A 20,864-nucleotide genomic window follows, 5' to 3' on the forward strand; every position below is an offset into this window, starting at 1 on the left:
GAGTCTCACTGTACCACCCTTGGGTAGAGTGCCGTGGCGTCACACGGCTCGCAGCAACCTCTAACTCCTGGGCTTAAGCGATTCTCTTGCCTCAGCCTCCCGAGCAGCTGGGACTACAGGCGCCCGCCACAACGCCCAGCTATTTTTTGTTGCAGTTTGGCCGGGGCTGGGCTTGAACCTGCCACCCTCGGCATATGGGGCCGGCGCCCTACTCACTGAGCCACAGGTGCCGCCCAATTTCTAATAGATCTTAAAGACTTTTTTTTTTTTTTTGAGACAGAGTCTCATTATGTTGCCCTTGGTAGTGCCGTGGCATCACAGCTCACAGCAACCTCAAACTCTTGGGCTCAAGGAATTCTCTTGCTCAGCCCTCCAAATAGCTGGAACTACAGGCACCCACCACAATGCCCGACTATTTTTTTGTTGCAGTTGTCTTTTAGCAGTCCTGGGCTGGGTTCGAACCCACCAGCCCTGGTGTATGTGGCTGGCACCCTAACCACTGAGCTACAGCACTAAGCCAGATCTTAAAGACTTCACTATTCCATCAAGTTGGCTATACGTATACATGAACATTTCTTTGTCCTTTCAAAAAATTAACAAATTCCCGGGTGGCGCCTGTGGTTCAAAGAAGTAGGGCGCCGGCCCCATATGCCAGAGGTGGTGGGTTCAAACCCAGCCCTGGCCAAAAAAACTACAAAAACAAAACAAAACAAAACAAACAAACAAACAAAATTAACAAATTCCCAATGAGGTAGACATGTTATACTAACTGTAAAGAACATTACACAATCAACATGTAATTTTTTTTTTTTTTTTTGCCGGGGCTGGGTTTGAACCCACCACCTCCGGCATATGGACCGGCGCCCTAGCCCTTGAGCCACAGGCGCCGCCCTCACAATCAACATGTAATAACTTCAGCAGAATTCTCAGATCCGACTATGGAGAGGAACCTTAAGTAGAAGCACAGCTGCAAAACACTGTGAGGCTTGTCTTGGTGCAGCCCATACCCCTCCAAGTTTTGTTATTTTTAATGGATGTGGAAATAAGAGACAGAAAATGCTGTCACGCAGCAAATCACTGGAAGGGCCAAGGTTAGAGATCTGAGTCGCTGCCCTGGCTCCAAGACATGTCCAATGTGTTCTGCCAACTTCTCTCATAGACAGTCCAGAGTTAATCCCAGTCTTGATTCACTACATCCACAGATGGATGAAACTCAAATAAAAACTCTAACGGCAAGGCACAAACACAAAGGGAAAGGACATACTTCTTCTGAGACTACACACACATGAAATGCGATCCTTCTGTCAGCTGCGGCTGAGTGGATGGAACTGGTGATGCTGAGGACTCAGGCGACGGTGAAAGACTCTTCACTAAAACACATCGAGAAAATGTCAGAAGATAAAAATCCCAAAGACATGTTTGGAGATGTAAATCTTGATGCTATGATCTCACAACCATGCGAATATGTTTTAGGAAGGAAGTAATAGCTATGTTTAGTTCTATTGTGATTTTAAATTTGGTGCATGATTATTCAGCATGGAGGTCTCCTGACCCTGAAGACTGCTTAAAAATTCTATTTTTTTCTTTGAGGTTAATTTTCAGGTGTTTATCAGTGGGTTCTGCCAGATCTTTCCTAGTTTCATTCAGCTAAATGCCACAGATGATTTAAATGTGGGTTTATGCACACCGCCTTGTAACAGGCAAAGAAAAGGCAGTGCTTCACATCTGTTATAAGGAAATATGGCTGATTACTTCAATTTGCATGGTATAGGTACATAAGACGTTCTGGGAAAATGGTTTGCCCAGAATGCCACTCTCTTCCAAAGAACTGTCCTGAGCAATTGAATTTCATTGTTCTTACCTGCCTGTAAAAAGGCAGCAGGTAGGGAGAGTGTTACTCCAAATGGATTTTTACTTATTGACCACGAGAATCAAAGCTGGTAATCTGCTTTAATCTGTGTGATTCCTCCATCCCACATCCCAAAAATCATAAAGGAAAAAAAACAAAACAAAAAGAGGACATGTGAAGAATTAAAAAAATATGAGAGAACAGCAAAGAATAATTTCATAATAGTAGAAAATGATTTTCTACTATTAAAGAAACAGCCAGATTTGAATTTTGTAGTAAGGGCTGGAATAAACACATCATTTCATACTTTACATATTAAATTCTCAACAGTTCTCAGTGGTGGTAGATTTGGGAATATTATAGGAATCTAGATAAAAAAGAGACAATAGATAAATTTCCCAAGTGCTAAAGGATCTTCTTACTAGAAAAAGTTTTCTTTTTCTGGGCGGTGCCTGTGGCTCAGTCGGTAAGGCGCCGGCCCCATATACTGAGGGTGGAGGGTTCAAACCCGGCCCCGGCCAAACTGCAACCAAAAAATAGCCAGGCGTTGTGGCAGGCGCCTGTAGTCCCAGCTACTCGGGAGGCTGAGGCAAGGGAATCGCTTAAGCCCAGGAGTTGGAGGTTGCTGTGAGCTGTGTGAGGCCACGGCACTCTACCGAGGGCCATAAAGTGAGACTCTGTCTCTACAAAAAAAAAAAAAAGTTTTCTTTTTCTTTTTTTTTTTGAGACAGAGTTTCACTTTGTTGCCCTAGGTAGAGTGCCGTGGTGTCACAACTCACAGCAATCTCCAGCTCTTGGGTTTAGGCAATTCTCTTGCTTCAGTCTCTGGAGTAGCTGGGACTACAGGTTCCTGCCACCTGGCTATTTTTCGGTTGCAGTTTGGCCGGGGTCAGGTTCGAACCTGCCACCTCAGTATATGGGGCCAGTGCCCTACTCACTGAGCCCTAGGTGCCGCCCTAGAAAAAGTTATCTGTATGTGTTAAAATTAAAAGCAAAAACCCAAACCCAAAGCAGCAAGCTGATTCCCAAGCCGAGTAGACTCTGGCAGGGTGGCCCTCTCCTGCCCCATCCAGTTGCTTCCCTCTTGAAGGGGCATATGGGTGGGCAAAGCTGACAAATCTGCAATCAGGCACTTAAGGGGCTCCCATGTAAAAATCTCTGCAAGGAAAATAAACTTAGCAGCTCAGAGGAAGCCCAAGTGAGAATTTTTTTTGTAGAGACAGATTTTGAAATGCGTAATATCTACCTGCCATCGTTTGACTTCCTCTAGAAACCTCAGGAGTTGATTCAGAAGAAGTAACAGTTTCTTCTTGTTCAGGAATATCGTCCTTTCTGTTTTCTTCAAGGTGGCTTTCTGGTTTATGATTTGTCATCTGTGTCTCATCTTGAGGGCTAATGAAAACAGATTGATATTTAAACATTATTATTACAGAACGGAATACAATTAATTTTTTTCTTCTTTTGTTAAAAAATGTATCTTGTTCTTCTTTTTTTATTTTTAAAGGGTCACCTTTGCTTCAGATTGTTTCTCTTTTCTGACATGGGGTCAGTTTATGTTGCTCAGGCTGGACGCGAACTCCTGGGATCAAGCAAGCCGCCTGCCTCAGCCTCCTGAGTAGTTAGGACTATAGTAGTAGGCCACCATGCCCGGCTGTTTATCCATACAGAAAAGATGCTATCATCAATATTTAAGAACTGTTAACATTTTACTCATAATGCTCTTTTCTGCTTTTTACTTTATTTTTTTAAATGTTTTTTTTTTTTTTTTTTGTAGAGACAGTCTTACTGTACCGCCCTGACGTAGATGCCGGGGCGTCACACGGCTAACAGCAACCTCTAACTCTTGGGCTTACGCAATTCTCTTGCCTCAGCCTCCGGAGCAATTGGGACTACAGGCGCCCGCCACAACGCCCGGCTATTTTTTTGTTGCAGTTTGGCTGGGGCTGGGTTTGAACCCGCCACCCTTGGCATATGGGGCCAGCGCCCTACTCACTAAGCCATAGGCGCCACCCTTTTTTACTTTTTTTTCCAGATACAGTGTCACTCACTCTACTGCCTAGAGTGCCATAACATCTTAGGTCAGAGCAACTTTAAACTCCTAGGCTCAAGTGATCCTCCTGCCTCAATCTCCCTGCATAGCTGGGAGTACAGGCGAACGCCACCATATCCTGTTAGTTTTTTTTTTTTTTTTTTTGTAGAGACAGAGTCTCACTTTATGGCCCTCGGTAGAGTGCCGTGGCCTCACCCAGCTCACAGCAACCTCCAACTCCTGGGCTTAAGCGATTCTCTTGCCTCAGCCTCCCGAGTAGCTGGGACCACAGGCGCCCGTCACAACACCCGGCTATTTTTTGGTTGCAGTTTGGCCGGGGCCGGGTTTGAACCCGCCACCCTCGGTATATGGGGCCGGCGCCTTACCAACTGAGCCACAGGCGCCGCCATATCCTGTTAGTTTTACCATTTTTTAGTAGAGACAGGCCTAGCTCTTGCTCAGGCTTGTCTCAAGTGATCCGCTCGCCTTGGCTTCCCGAGTGTTAGGATTATGGCGTGAGCCAGAGCCTGGCCCTCTTTTTAAATTAGAGCAAATAATAAACCTGTATATAATAAACCCAAGCTTTAATAACTATCCTCACTTTGTCAATCTTGCTTCATCTAACCCCCTAGTCCCACTCCCCAACTATTTTAAGGCAGATTCTAGACATGATATGGGAGTCTTGATATGCTGCCCAGGCTGATCTTGAACTCGTGGGCTGAAGCAATCCTCCCCCCTCTCCTCAGCCCTCTCGGGTGGAACTACAGATGTGTGCCACTGCCCCTGATGCCAGTATGTATTTTTAATACTTTAGTGCCACCTTATTTGAACCAGGATCCAAACAGATCCATATACTGCCTGATAGGTTTTGTCTTTTTTTTTGAGACAGAGTCTCACTATGTCACCCTCAGTAGAGTGCTGTGACGTCACAGCTCACAGCAACCTCAAACTCTTGGGCTCAAGCAATTCTCTTGTCTCAGCCTCCCAAGTAGCTGGGACTATAGGTGCCCACCACAACACCCAGCTAGCTCATATTTTTTATAAAGTGATATGATTTTGAGGCTTGTTCAGATTTAGGTTTTAGGGGAAGCAAGTTAATACTTCATTAGGTGGGTGTCACACACTACTGCACTAACAGACTGTTTCTTTTAAAATGTTCTGTAGGTTTAGGGCATCAGCTTGATTCAGTCATTGTAAAGTTCCCTGTCAGATTTTCACCTAACAGCTTTAGCAGCTCGTGAGAAATATTGTTCAAATTTGTATTAAAAAAAAACAAAAGAAAATAAAACAACAAACAAATCCTTTCAGGAGGGTTGGCAAAGCAAAACATTCTAAGTCTCATACACTTGAAATTCTTCTTAAATAGTTACCTCAAACTGGGTGGTGCCCATCACTCAGTGGGCAGGGCCAGCTTAAAACAATGACAACTGCAACAACAACAAAAAATAGCCAGGCACTGTGGCAGGTGCCAACTTGGGAGGCTGAGACAAGACAATCGCTTAAGCCTGAGAGTTGGAGGTTGCTGTGAGCTGTGACACCATAGCACTCTACTGAGGGCGACATAGTGAGAAAACAAACCAAAAAAAATTACCTCAAACTATTTGGTTACAGTTTATTTGGGAAAAGCAGGACACATATTTGATTCTTTCCCTTTAAGTACATTTTGGAATTAAAATGATTTCTTCCTTATCAAATTATTTTTCTTTCATTTTTTTTTGAGACAGAGCCTCAAGCTGTCACCCTGGGTAGAGTGCCGTGGTATAGTTCATAGCAACCCCCAACTCCTGGGGTTAGCAAGTCTCTTGCCTCAGCCTCCCAAGTAGCTGAGAATATAGGCGCCTGCCACAACGCCCGGCAATTTTTTGGTTGCAGGTGTCATTGTTGTTTGGCAGGCCCCGGGCTGGATTCGAACCCGCCAGCTCAAGTGTATGTGGCTGGCGCCTTAGCCGCTTGAGCCACAGGTGCTGAGCCTTCCTTATCAAATCCTTCATAAAAAATACAATAAATTAAAAAGAAGTTTATTCCCTACCGTCTTGCAAAGCAGCCAAAAAATTACTTTTTATTGCTGTTGTATCACTATGAACTGATTTTTTTTTTTTTTTAGAGACACAGTCTTATTTCATTGCCCTTGGTAGAGTGCAGTGTTGTCATAGCTAACAGCAACCTACAACTCCTAGGCTTAGGTGATTCTCTTGCCTCAGTCTTCTGTGTAGCTGGCACAGACACAGCACAACACCTGGTTATTTTTTTGTTGCAGTTTGGCCTGCGCTGGGTTCAAACCCGCCACCCTCAGGATATGGGGGTGGCACCCTACCCACTGAACCACAGGTTGCCCTGCACTCACTGATTTAACACACTGGATGTGTTTTAATCTGTGTTTATTAATATAAAAATTCAGTGAAGAGATTTTTCTTAACAGACATTTCAAATTCAATCTTGCTATTCATTGAAGAAATAAAAGCATTCCTAGTCATAGTAAATCTCAGCATTTCTCTTTTCTAGCATAGGTAATTTTTCAATGGAGGATGAAATTATGGATATACATTTAAAAGGCTAGAAAGGGTGGGGCCTGTAGCTCAAGCAGCTAAGGCACCAGCCACATACACCAGAGCTGGCAGGTTTGAATCCAGCCCCAGGCCAGCCAAACAATGACAACTACAATGGGTGGGGGTGGGGTGGGGAGGGAAGTTGGGCGTTGTGGCGGGTGCCTGTAGTCCCAGCTACTAGAGAGGCTGAGGCAAGAGAATTGCTTAAGCCCAGGAGTCGGGGGTTGCTGTGAGCTGTAATGCCATGGCACTCCACCCAGGGCGATAGCTTGAGGCTCTGTCTCAAAAAAAGAAAAAAAAAAAGAAAAAAAAGAAGGCTAGATAAGAAATACAGCTGAAAAATAAAAATAAATCACCATACTTTCTAGAACTTTCCTTAGGCAACAGACTTCTGACCAATGTATTGGATTACACAGTTGTTCCTTGGTCCCTATGGCAGATTGGTTTCAAGACCCCCCAGACACTTGAACTCTGCAGACACTCAGGTCCCTTAGATAAAATTGCATAATACAGTTGGCCCTCTGTGGGTAAGATGAGCAGGTGTGTATCCACAGACACAGAGGGCCAATTGTACAGGCAATGCTGAGGTGGTTACTGAGTTAGCTACAGCTTTCATGCCTATTGACATTTTATTTACTTATTTATTTAATTTATTTATTGTCAGTCTCAAGCTGTTGCCCTGGGTAGAATGCTGTGATGTCAGAGCTCGCAGCAACCTCCAACTTTTGGGCTCAAGTGATCCTCTTACCTCAGTTTTTCTTTTTCTTTTCTTTTTTTGCAGTTTTTGGCCAATGCTAGGTTTGAACCCGCCATCTGTGGCATATGGGGCTGGTGCCCTACTCCTTTGAGCCACAGGTGCCACCCAGTTTTTCTATTTTTAGTGGAGAGATGGGGTCTTGCTTTTTGTTCAGGCTGGTCTCAAACTTGTGAGCTCAAGCAATCCACCAGTCTTGGCCTCTCAAGAGTACTAGGATTACAGGCGTGAGCCACCATGCCTGGCCCCTATTGACATTTATTTAAAAAGGATTACTTATATTGAATGGAGTTAAATTGGAATCATTTCCACTCAGATCAGGAACCAGACAAGGCTGCCCATTGTCTCCATTGCTTTTCAACATTGTAATGGAAGTTTTAGCCACCGCAATTAGGGAAGAAAAGGCGATCAAGGGTATCCATATAGGGTCAGAAGAGATCAAACTCTCGCTCTTCGCAGATGATATGATTGTGTATCTGGAAAACACTAGGGACTCTACTACAAAACTCCTAGAAGTGATCAAGGAATACAGCAGCGTCTCAGGTTACAAAATCAACATTCATAAATCGGTGGCCTTTATATACACCAACAACAGTCAAATTGAAAAAGCAGTTAAGGACTCTATCCCATTCACAGTAGTGCCAAAGAAGATGAAATATTTGGGAATTTACCTAACAAAAGACGTGAAAGATCTCTATAAAGAGAACTATGAAACTCTAAGAAAAGAAATAGCTGAAAATGTTAACAAATGGAAAAACATACCATGCTCATGGCTAGGAAGAATCAACATTATCAAAATGTCCATACTACCCAAAGCAATATATAATTTCAACGCACTCCCTATTAAAGCTCCACTGTCATATTTTAAAGATCTTGAAAAAACATTACTTCGTTTTATATGGAATCAGAAAAAACCTCGAATAGCCAAGACATTACTCAGAAATAAAAACAAAACAGGAGGAATCACACTACCAGACCTCAGACTTTACTACAAATCGATAGTGATCAAAACAGCATGGTATTGGCACAAAAACAGAGAAGTAGATATCTGGAACAGAATAGAGAACCAAGAGATGAATCCAGCTACTTACCGCTATTTGATTTTTGACAAGCCAATTAAAAACATTCAGTGGGGAAAAGATTCCCTATTTAACAAATGGTGCTGGGTGAACTGGCTGGCAACTTGCAGAAGACTGAAATTGGACCCACACCTTTCACCATTAACTAAGATAGACTCTCATTGGATTAAAGATTTAAACTTAAGACATGAAACTATAAAAATACTAGAGGAGAATGCAGGGAAAACCCTTGAAGAAATTGGTCTGGGTGAGTATTTCATGAGGAGAACCCCCCGGGCAATTGAAGCAGCTTCAAAAATACACTACTGGGACTTGATCAAACTAAAAAGCTTCTGCACAGCTAAAAACACAGTAAGCAGAGCAAGCAGACAGCCCTCAGAATGGGAGAAGATATTTGCAGGGTATAACTCTGACAAAGGTTTAATAACCAGAATCCACAGAGAACTCAAACGCATCAGCAAGAAAAAAACAAGGGATCCCATCGCAGGCTGGGCAAGGGATTTGAAGAGAAACTTCTCTGAAGAAGACAGGCGCACGGCCTTCAGACATATGAAAAAATGCTCATCATCTTTAATCATCAGAGAAATGCAAATCAAAACTACTTTGAGATATCATCTAACTCCAATGAGACTAGCCTATATCACAAAATCTCAAGACCAGAGATGCTGGCGTGGATGCGGAGAAAAGGGAACACTTCTGCACTGCTGGTGGGAATGCAAATTAATACATTCCTTTTGGAAAGATATATGGAGAACACTCAGAGATCTAAAAATAGATCTGCCATTCAATCCTGTAATTCCTCTGCTGGGCATATACCCAGAAGACCAAAAATCACAACATAACAAAGATATTTGTACCAGAATGTTTATTGCAGCCCAATTCATAATAGCTAAGTCATGGAAAAAGCCCAAGTGTCCATCGATCCACGAATGGATTAATAAATTGTGGTATATGTATACCATGGAATACTATGCAGCCTTAAAGAAAGATGGAGACTTTACCTCTTTCATGTTTACATGGATGGAGCTGGAACATATTCTTCTTAGTAAAGTATCCCAAGAATGGAAGAAAAAATACCCAATGTACACAGCCCTACTATGAAACTAATTTGGGACTCTCACATGAAAGCTATAACCCAGCTACAACTTAACAATAGGGGGAAGTGGGAAAGGGGGGGGTGGGTAGAGGGAGGGGGATCGGTGGGATCACACCTGTGGTGCATATTATAGGGGTATTTGTGAAACTTGGTAAATGTAGAATGTAAATGTTTTGGCACAGTAACTGAGATAACGCCGGAAAGGCTATGTTAACCACTGTGATAAAAATGTGTCAAATGGTTTATGAAGTGAGTGTATGATGCCCCATAATCATATCATTGTATACAGTTATGATTTAATAAAAAAATTAAAAAAAAAAAATAAAAAGGATTACTTATTGAATACCTCCTAGGTGCTAGGCATAGTGTTAAGTGGTATACATGTATCATGTATTTTCTTATTTCAACACATTTGTGAGATAGATATTATTATTAATAATATTCCCACTTTCCCAAGTGAGGGATTCACAGTTTAGAAAGATTATATAACTTGTCTAAATCCCACAGCTCTTCAGTAACTAAGCTGGGCCTGGAATCCAGTACTTTTTGACTCTGAAGTTCATCATTTAAAAAAAAAAAATTCTTTTTGTAAGTAAACAAAAATTTTGTTTACTTTTTGTTGCAGTTGTCATTGTTGTTTAGCTGGCCTGGGCTGGGTTTGAATGCAGCAACCTGGGTGAATGTGGCTGTGCCCTACACACTGAGCTATGAGTGCCCCCATATATATATATGTATGTATATGTATACACACACACATATAAATACATATGTTTTTGAGACAGTCTCAAGCTGTAGCCCTGGAAAGAGTGCCATGGCATCCTAGCTCACAGCAATCTCCACTCCTGGGCTCAAGTGATCCTCTTGCCTTAGTTTTTCTTTCTTTTTTTTTTTTTTTGTAGAGACAGAGTCTCACTTTATGGCCCTCGGTAGAGTGCCGTGGCCTCACACAGCTCACAGCAACCTCCAACTCCTGGGCTTAAGCGATTCTCTTGCCTCAGCCTCCCGAGTAGCTGGGACTACAGGCGCCTGCCATAACGCCCAGCTATTTTTTGGCTGCAGTTCAGCGGGGGCCGGGTTTGAACCCGCCACCCTCGGTATATGGGGCCAGTGCCTTACCAACTGAGCCACAGGCGCCGCCCAGTTTTTCTATTTTTAATAGAGATGGGGTCTCGCTTTTCCTAGGGCTGGTCTTGAACTCATGAGCTCAAGCTAACCACCTGCCCTGGCCTCCCAGAGTGTTAGGATTACAAATGTGAGCCACCATATCCAGCCTGAAGTTCACCACTTTTAAGCAGTTACACAGTTTTGTAAATGATTACTCTCTTTGTTTTTTGTAAATATTACCTGTATGTAACGTCCTCAGGCATTTGTTCTTTGCTTGTTTCTTTATCCATCACTTCCTCAGAAGTTATTCCATTTGGCTCAGGTTTAGAAACCATTTCATAAAAAATACTTTCAGGTTTTTCGCACTATGGGATAAAAAGAAAAATTTTCCTTTCAAAGCATTCTTACCACATTTATATTTACTAGTCAATCTAAAATGATTTCAAAATAAAGTTTATTAAAAAATTATACTGTTGGCAGTGCCTGTGGCTCAGTGGGCAGGGTGCCAGCCCCATATACCAAGGGCGGCGGATTCAAACCCGGCCCTGGCCAAACTGCAACAAAAAATAGCCGGGCATTGTGGTGGGTGCCTGTGGTCCCAGCTACTTGGGAGGCTGAGGCAAGAGAATAACCTAAACCTAGGAGTTGGAGGTTGCTGTGAGCTGTGTGACGCCATGGCACTCTACTAAGGGCAACAACAACAACAAAAAAAATTAAAAAAAAACTTTAACTGTTGGCTAGGTGCTCCTAGCTCAGTGGTTAGGGTGCTAGCCATGTGCACCAGGGATGGCGAGTTCAAACCTGGCCCAGGTCTGCTAAACAGAGTGCCTGTAGTTCCAGCTACTTGGGAGGCTGAGGCAAGAGAATTGTTTGAGCCCAAGAGTTTGAAGTTGCTGTAAGCTATGATGCCACTGCACTCTACCCAGGGTGACAAAGTGGACTTTGTCTCAATAATAAAAACAAAAAAGAAAAAACTATACTGTTAAAAAAAATTATACTGTCAATTATTATTAGTTTTTTAAACAGTCTCACTATGTCACCCTGGGTAGAATGCCCAGGTGTCACAGCTCACAGCAACCTCAAACTCTTGGGCTTAAGTGATTCTTATTTCAGCCTCCCAAGTAGCTGGGACTTCAGGCACCCGCCCCCATACCTGGCTATTTTTTGTTCCAGCTGTCACTGTTTAGCTGCCCTAGGCCGTGTTCGAACCTGCCAGTCTCGGTGTATGTGGCTGGCGCCGTAACCACTGTGCTACGGGTGTGGAGCCTGGCTATTTTTTTTAGAGACAAGGTCTTGCTCTGGCTCAGGCTTGTCTTGAACCTGTGAGCTCAGGTAATCTACCCGCCTCAGCCTCTCAAGCTAGGATTACAGGTGTGAGCCACTGTGCCTGGCCCTAAAGACTGATCATGCTGGGTGGCACCTGTGGCTCAGTCGGTAAGGCGCTGGCCCCATATACCGAGGGTGACGGGTTCAAACCCGGCCCCGGCCAAACTGCAACCAAAAAATAGCCGGGCGCTGTGGCGGGCACCTGTAGTCCCAGCTACTTGGGAGGCTGAGGCAAGAGAATTGCTTAAAGCCCAGGACTTGGAGGTTGCTGTGAGCTGTGTGAGGCCACAGCACTCTACAGAGGGCCATAAAGTGAGACTCTGTCTCTACAAAAAAAAAAAAAAAAAAAAAAAGACTGATCATGCTTTAAATCTTCAATTAATATATTATTTTGATGTGGCTAAATACATCAGAAAGAAAAGAAACCTATCATTTCTTCTAGATCTATGGTCTCTACAAAGAAACATTTTCAACTTTACAATTTAAATATCTGTTCTAAAATAATCTCTGTACCTCTTTGCTGATGTCCACATTTTGGGGTTCAGCTTCTTTTAGTCGAACAATTTCTGCTGCAGGAGTTTCATGGTTTGGCTTTTTATCATTTTCTCTAATGACAGTGTCCAGTTCCTTAATGCTGTCATCCCTCTTCCGAGTCTGCCCAACAAATAACACAGTATTTTTTTTTTGTGTGTGTGTGTGTTTTTTTTTTTTTTTTTTTGGCCGGGGCTGGGTATGAACCTGCCACCTCCGGCATATGGGACTGGTGCCCTACTCCTTGAGCCACAGGCGCCACCCAATAACACAGTATTTTAGATTCATACTGTGCATGCATTGTATCTCTTTTTTTTTTTTTTTTTTGTGGTTTTTGGCCAGGGCTGGTTTGAACCCACCACCTCTGGCATATGGAACCAGCGCCCTACTCCTTGAGCCACAGGCGCCACCCGCATGTGTATCTTATAGATAGTGCCTGTTCAATTTCAAAAATTAAAAAAGAAGCTAGCGGGTGGCGCCTGTGGCTCAGTTGGTAAGGCGCCGGCCCCATATACTGAGGGTGGTGGGTTCAAACCCGGCCCCGGCCGAACTGCAACAAAAAAATAGCCGGGTGTTGTGGCGGGCGCCTGTAGTCTCAGCTACTCGGGAGGCTGAGGCAAGAGAATCGCTTAAGCCCAGGAGGTTGCTGTGAGCTGTCTGATGCCATGGCACTCTACCGAGGACCATAAAGTGAAACTCTGTCTCTATAAAAAAAAAAAAAAAAAAAAGCTAGCTCTCCACTTACAAAAAAGTTTTCTTATGAAAATCAACAAAGGAAATATATATACACACACATACACAGAGGACGCCAAAAAAAGTGTACATATTTTAAGAGAAAAACTTATTTGATTCATGCCTATTGCACGGTGATGCCAGCATTCATCTGGTGAGCGAATACCATACTACACACTGCTACCATAATTCAATTCAATTTCAAAAAGTCAAATTCAGATAGTATCTCTTAAAATGTATATACATTTTTTGGCATGGCTAGTGTGTGCATGTGTGTATGTATGAGAAATATGTCAGTATTCCACACATTTTTCTCATCTCTTTAGAGAAAAATCACCCATTTAGTAATTTGCAGGATGTGTCATCCTTTAACTGTTGCTTTGTTTAACCACCATTAACAATGACCACTCTTGATTAGATGAAAAAGGGATGTCTATTAGAATAGGGAAGCACTTCAAGCTCCAGTTTATGCCATTATAGATAAACTCTAAGATACTAGTAGGTGACAATTGTCTCCTAACCGTGATAGATCTGACAGAAGCTACTAAAAAGGATGGCTACACTGCTATCTCTGTAATTATGACGGAGACAATAAACGTACACAAAGAAACAACATGGTGCCACTCTATAAGGCTGAAGTTGAGATGTGATGAACAGTAGACTTGGAACTTTTATTTAGAAGCTCTCTCCTGCTACAATTTAATTCCTGTTAAATTAGGACATATTTTGTCACGAGGGAAGTTAGGGATTACTTTGGTAACCCATATGACATTTTACATTTTCTGAGAACACTTTTCTCTCTCTCTTTTTTCTTTTTATAGAGACAGAGTCTCACTTTATGGCCCTCGGTAGAGTGCCATGGCCTCACACAGCTCACAGCAACCTCCAACTCCTGGGGAGGCATTCTCTTGCCTCAGCCTCCCAAGTAGCTGGGACTACAGGCACCCGCCACAATGCCCAGCTATTTTTTGGTTGAAGTTTGGCCGGGGCCGGGTTTGAACCCACCACCCTCAGTATATGGGGCCAGCGCCTTACCAACTGAGCCATAGGCGCCGCCCGAGAACACTTTTCTCTTAGTGTCTTTGTGTAGGAGACAGGGCAGGCTGTGTCATCACCTTGTAATTGAAGATATTAGGTCTGTAACTGGTTCAAGGACATCCAACAAGTATTTTAACTCCAGTTTCTTGAGCCCAGGGTCATTCCCATTTTACTTAGTTGTCTTAGCTTAACACAAAATAACTATCTATATTGTAGGCCTTTTAAGAGCCATAGTCATGCAGCTCCATGTCTGTAAAATTCATGTGATACTAGATTTACATACAAGCATAGTCAAAAGTAACTGATATACCTGAGCAACCCTGAACGGATTCTCCCTTAAACTTAAAGGACTTTGTAAGGGTGACTGGTCTGAAGCACCAATGACATTTAATCCTTTCTTCTTCTCCCTTAGGCATGCCTGTTGATGTCTCCTTATTCTTTCCATTTGCTCTTCCACAGTCATCCTTGGTCGAGTACTTTCAGCCAAACAGAGCTGTTCCATTGCACTTCTTGGTCTTTCCTTCAAATCAAAAATAAATGCATGAATACATTAATACAGATTAACTTCTGAAACATGTGACTAGTCTTTAAAATCCAAGGTGGAGGTTTGGAATGTGATTCTGATAACAACAGAAAGGCAAAATCAAATGAAGTTATTTTATCCTTGACTGGTAAGTGGTGATGCCTGGTCAATGATGGAAAGAAAGAAAAAGGGAAAAGAAACATAATGGAGGGAAGAGAGAAGAGGAGCACAGAGAAGGTTATCTTCCTGCATTAAAAACATAAAAGGGTAGAGCAGCTCTGCTATTAACCCCAGGAATAAAAGACGGATAGGAAAAAAAAATCTATCAGAGATTTCTTTCACTTTATTATTTTTATTTTTTTGAGGACAGAATCTCGCTGCTGCCTGGGCTAGAGGACAGTGATGTATCACAGCTCATTGTGCCTAAAACTACTGGGCTCAAGTGATCCTCCTCCCTCCCTAGCCTCCCGAACAGCTAAGACTACAGGCACATACACCTAATTTTTCTATCTTTTTGTAGACCGGGTCTTGCTCTTGCTCAGACCCATCTCCAACTTCTGAGCTCCAGCAATCCTCCCACCCCGGCCTCCCAGGTGCGAAGATTGTAGGTGTGAGTCACTGCGCCCCACCCAGAGATTTCTTTCATTTTAATGAAAATGTAATGCTTTAAGTCGGACATGAAAAGACTGTAGAAGAAATACCTTTAGATATTTTATGATCAGTAATAAAACTCCAAAAATATTTATTTTCTATACATCAGACAGTCATTTGAAAACTTTTATATATGTCTATGTATGTATACATATACACGGGGTGCCCCAAAATGTATACAGTTTTAAGAAAGGAAAAACTGTATTAAAATTGTAGTTCTCAGTATATACCAATAATAAAAGATAAATACAAGTCACATTTGAGCACTTCTTGTAATTGCACAAAGTAAGTATTAGGATTACAGGCAAAGAGCCACTGTGCCCAGCCAAGGTCAACTTTCTATATATATATGGTTTTCCCAGTATGTTTCCACTTAATTTCACATAAACTGAAGGGTTTAAAAATATTAGTCATATTAAATAACCAATTCTTATTTCTCACTTTCTTCCTAAAGTTGTAAAAACAACACTGGCATGAGATTCAAAATAGTATTTCAGCATTAGTCATAAGCAAATGTTAGCTTATTTGATGTAATATAAGTTAAAGATGAAACAAATTCTAGAACCCACAGAATAGAAACATAGGCTTCTTTGTGTACTCTGGTTTGGCTTGGCAAGAACCAACGGAGATGGCAAAAGCCATTGCTAGACTTTTTCTTTTTTTTTGTAGAGACAGAGTCTCACTGTATCGCCCTTGGGTAGAGTGCCGTGGCGTCACACGGCTCACAGCAACCTCTAACTCTTGGGCTTACGCAATTCTCTTGCCTCAGCCTCCCGAGCAGCTGGGACTACAGGCGCCCGCCACAACGCCCGGCTATTTTTTGGTTGCAGTTTGGCCAGGGCTGGGTTTGAACCCGCCACCCTCGGCATATGGGTCGGCGCCCTACTCACTGAGCCACAGGCACCGCCCACATTGCTAGACTTTTTCAAAGAATCCAGGGCAGAGGGAAGTGGTTCTGTGACTGAGTGGTATGTTTGGTTAACTGCTAAGATCCTTTTCTCTCCATCGCAATCTGAAAAATATCTGTTTTTCAGGAGCTACACATCTTATGACAGAGGCAGGAGCTACATGTCTTGGGACTATTCTTCAAATACCTGTGGATCGCCAATGGGACCTGGAACTGTATTAAAGGGCCGCAGCATTAGGTAGGAATAAACACCTTAAAGAGCTCAAGTAGAAACGAAAAGGAAAAGCTTTAATACACAGACCTGATGATGATCCTCATTTATTTGCAAAATAAAACACATCTACTTTTGCAAAAAACAAATTAAAAAAAAAGTAAGTTCTAGATGCTGACAGGGAAGTTGACTGCTTTAGCTCCCTTCCCTGTCATTTTTAGTAACAACAAATGTGCTTTTCCCAAAGGACTTTTTTGCTTATGCAAAAAATGTCACATTGCAACTTCTTTTTCCAAGTTACCATATTATACACATACACTTTATTTATTTATTATTTTTGGAGACAAGAGTCTCACTCTGTGGCCCTGGGTAGAGTGCCATAACATCTCACAGCAACCTCAAATTCTTGGGCTCACGCGTCTCTCTCTTGCTCAGGCTGGTTTCAAACTCCTGAGCTCAGGCGATCAACCCATCTTGGCTTCCCAGAGTGTTAAGAGTTACAGGTGTGAGCCACTGTGCAAGCCTATTCTTTTTTTTTTTTTTTTTGTAGAGACAGAGTCTCACTTTATGGCCCTCAGTAGAGTGCCATGGCCTCACACAGCTCACAGCAACCTCCAACTCCTGGGCTTAAGCGATTCTCTTGCCTCAGCCTCCCGAGTAGCTGGGACTATAGGCGCCCGCCACAACGCCCGGCTATTTTTTGGTTGCAGTTTGGCCGGGGCCGGGTTTGAACCCGCCACCCTCGGTATATGGGGCCGGCGCCTTACCGACTGAGCCACAGGCGCCGCCCCTGCAAGCCTATTCTTTACAAAGGCTGTATATTATTAATATTTAGTTTTTCCTCCCAATATGATACATGGAACAGAGTATATCATTGGGGTTGTAGTTACTGTTGGGACTGAGCAATTTTCATATAATTTTTTTTTTTTTTTTTTTTTTGGTTTTTGGCTGGAGCTGGGTTTGAAACCGCCACCTCTGGTATATGGGACTGGCGCCCTACTCCTTGAGCCACAGGCGCCGCCCTATAATTTTTTTTTTTTTTTTTTTGGCCAGAGCTGGGTTTGAACCCATCACCTCTGGCATATGGGGCCGGCGCCTTACTCCGTTGAGCCACAGGCGCCGCCCCATATATTTATAATTTATTGTTACATTATTTTCCATTTAAAAAGGGTGAAGATTTATTTACATATGTTCATCTATGGAATTTATTTGTTATGCATTCAAGTACTTTCTTCTGGCACTGGTATTACTTAAACCTCTTTCTTTCTCTTCTTTTTCTTTGCAGTTTTTGGCCGGGGCTGGGTTTGAACCCATCACCTCTGGTATATGGGGCTGGTGTCCTACTCCTTTGAGCTATAGGTGCTGCCCTAAACCTCTTTCTTTTTTTTTTTTTGTAGAGGCAGAGTCTCACTTTAGCGCCCTCGGTGGAGTGCCATGACGTCACAGGACTCATAGCAACCTCCAGCTCTTGGGCTTCCGCGATTCTCTTGCCTCAGCCTCCCAAGCAGCTGGGACTACAGGCACCCGCCACAACGCCCAGCTATTTTTTGGTTGCAGTTTGGCCGGGGCTGGGTTTGAACCCTCGGTATATGGGGCCGGCGCCCTACTTACTGAGCCACAGGCGCCACACTCTTTACCTTTTTTTTAGAAACAGAGTCTTACTTTATCGCCTTTGGTAGAGTGCCATGGCGTCGTCACATAGCTCACAGCAACCTCCAACTCCTGGGCTTAGGCTATTCTCTTGCCTCAGCCTCCTGAGTAGCTGGGACTACAAGTGCCTACCAAAACACCCAGCTATTTTTTTGTTGTTGCAGTTTGGCCGGAGCCGGGTTTGAACCCGCCATCCTTGGTATATGGGGCTGGCGCTCTACTCACTGAGCCACAGGTGCCACCCTTAAACCTCTTTCTTGTATCAAGATGTATTACCACAATCTCCTATACTATTTTCTCTATTATCTGGCTATGTAAAACTCTTCATTTTAATATTCAGATAGTTGTAAATAGTATCTTTTAAATCAATTATAGATTTTTTTTTATTATTGAAGACCTTTATTTTTTATTTTATTATTATTATTTTTTTTTGTGGTTTTTGGCCGGGGCTGGGTTTTACACGCCACCTCCGGCATATGGGACCGGCGCCCTACTCCTTGAGTCACAGGTGCCCCCCTTTAAGACCTTTATTAACAGGTGCTTGCAGTTTGTTGACTTTTTTGAAAAAATCAAATTAAGAATGAAGTTCTTAAAAATCTCAACTTGACTAGATATGAAACAATTTAAAAACCTTTAAAGGCATCATTGAGAAAAACCAGGCTTTTTTAAAAAACACATTTGTTATTACCAAAAAAGACTTCTTTAGGTAAAAATAATAAAAACCCCATGCTGCATAGATAATGCAGATAGTTCTAGTTATCTGGTCAACGGGCAAAAAGCAAGTACTTAAGGTCTTCAGCTCTGATCTTTTGCTCATTTCTTATTGCTGGAATTTCATATTCATTTCTTCTTGTTGGATGATGGATGATGGTAGAGATGGTGAGCCGCATACACTCAGCCCCGCCCTGCTCGGCCGCGGGAGCGGACGAATTCTCAGCTGGTGGATCAGCTGCTTTTGTCTCTTTGCCATCTTGTGGTTTAGGGTTTTCTGGGCATCTGCGTGGGTAATTGAAGTTGCGACGGTACCGACGTTGAGGCGGCTGTTGACCTTGGGTCTCATCGCCTTGATTCTCTTTATCCTCTTTACTGCTGTCCTCTCTGGGCTGTCTTTGGCGAGGAGGGCCCCTGCGGAATCGTGGTCTATAACCCCGATACATATTCTGTCTGACTGGTCTACCTTGTTCTCCTGCACTCTGGTTGTCAGCACCCTCCATCACTTCTCCCTGCACAGGAGGGTTGGAACACTGTGGTCAGACGCCCATAGGGTCTCCGCGTGTAGTAATGTGGGAACCTTCACCTGCGGTAGGGCCGGCGTTGTTGAGCCTGGCATTCAGGAGCACTCTCCGATCCCCCATTCTTTTCCCCACTCTCGCTATTCTGGTAATTCTGCTGGTAATTGGGTGGAGGACCCCTGCAACGTGGATAGCGCCTATAATGGTTATGGTCTGCTGCTTATTTACTGCCTTGAACTGGAATTCCACCAGGGCCTGTAACATTTGCTGCCTCTGCACCCTTTTCTCCTTCAACAACATCAAACTCCACAGTCTCTCCATCTCCTAACTGCGAAGGTACTTCCTCGGGTTATTCTTTATGGCAGTCTGGTGTACAAATACATCTTCCTTGGTGTCATTCCTGTTGATGAAACCATATCGTTTCTCAGTGAACCATTTTACTGTTCCCAAAACCTTAGTTGCCATGACCTTCTTGTCCCCACTGGCAGGCGCCGCGGATGTGAGGCCGCCAGGGCCACCGCTCCCTGCGCGGCTGCACGTAGGGCCGGGCTGGGTGTTAGCAGCGCTGAGGGCGGGGGCGGCGGGCGGCTGCTGGGTCTCGGCCTCGCTGCTCATGGTTGCGTGATGGTGACTGGGGCCGACTGGGGCCAGCTGCGGCAGCTGCGGCTCCTCCCGATGTGTGATGGTAACTAGGCCGGCAGCGGTGGTGGGGCTGCTCAGGGCTCTCTGGGGTCTGCTCTCCGCTCCCGCTACTGATCGAACTCTCAATTATAGATCTTTATGCTTGATCTCAACACATCCTTTTGTCGGTCCTTTTACTGTTGTTTTATTTTAATATTACAATTTCCAAAGAAAACACCCTTCTAATCTGTATGCCTTTCTGAACAATAGTATTACAATGCTGTGATCACTAATGTTAATTCTGATACATATCTATTCGTTATTTTTAATTTGTCAGGTTTTTTTGGGCGTGTACTTTGTAGCTGTACTTTAATCCCTCAAAAAAAAAAATCACCATACAGCTCAGCACCCATGCGGCTAAGGAGCCAGCCACGTACACCGGAGCTGGCAGGTTTGAATCCAGCTTGGGCTGCCAAACAACAATGACAACTACAATCAAAAAAATAGCCTCAGTCCTAGTTCACATTTCTTGGAGTAAGCAGAAGATTGGCAAACTCCCAACCTACCCTAGATAAAAACCCCTGCAATCTCAGGCTACCTAGGAAAGCCATTAACTTTTAGGTGGACACTGTCTATTATTACTCTCATCCAAAAACTTCTTAGAGGTGTCAAGTGATGTGGTATAGGGCAACATTCATAGAAAAGATTCTCCAAACTGTAGAGTAAGTTCCCATGCCAAGGCTGATCAAAAGAAAGCTCAGGTAGGTATCGTGAAGGTCTGTCCTCTGAGGTGCTAATTCTTATTTTATTTTTTATTTTTTTTTTAGACAGAGTCTCACTATGTCACCATCAACAGAGTGCTGTCACATCACAGCTCACAGCAACCTCTAATTCTTGGGCATAAGCATTCTCTTGCCTCAGCCTCCTGAGTAGCTGGGACTATAGGCACCCACCATAAAGCCTGGCTATTTTCTTGTTGCAGTTG

The 20,864-nt window shown here is 43.3% G+C and overlaps 1 protein-coding gene and 1 pseudogene across 22 annotated transcripts in view; both read right to left on the reverse strand.

Annotated features, from left to right (window-relative positions):
• PLEKHA5 (pleckstrin homology domain containing A5) overlaps positions 1 to 20,864 on the reverse strand; it is a 254,799-nt gene that overhangs the window by 4,019 nt on the left and 229,916 nt on the right. For 17 of the 22 annotated variants that reach the window (XM_053558103.1, XM_053558101.1, XM_053558100.1 and 14 more), the window contains 5 exons: positions 14,395 to 14,604; positions 12,297 to 12,437; positions 10,698 to 10,822; positions 3,096 to 3,241; positions 1,265 to 1,370 (listed from right to left, as the gene is read on the reverse strand). In XM_053558103.1, the coding sequence (XP_053414078.1) occupies positions 1,276 to 1,370; positions 3,096 to 3,241; positions 10,698 to 10,822; positions 12,297 to 12,437; positions 14,395 to 14,604 (717 nt within the window). In that variant the 3' untranslated portion in view covers positions 1,265 to 1,275. The remainder of the gene's footprint in view (positions 1 to 1,264; positions 1,371 to 3,095; positions 3,242 to 10,697; positions 10,823 to 12,296; positions 12,438 to 14,394; positions 14,605 to 20,864) is intronic. The other 5 variants (XM_053558106.1, XM_053558115.1, XM_053558114.1 and 2 more) reach the window with 2 other exon arrangements.
• LOC128562793 (Y-box-binding protein 1-like) lies at positions 18,531 to 19,888 on the reverse strand (annotated as a pseudogene).

The sequence above is a fragment of the Nycticebus coucang genome, chromosome 12 (genome assembly GCF_027406575.1).
Source record: "Nycticebus coucang isolate mNycCou1 chromosome 12, mNycCou1.pri, whole genome shotgun sequence".
Taxonomy (NCBI): Eukaryota; Metazoa; Chordata; class Mammalia; order Primates; family Lorisidae; genus Nycticebus; species Nycticebus coucang.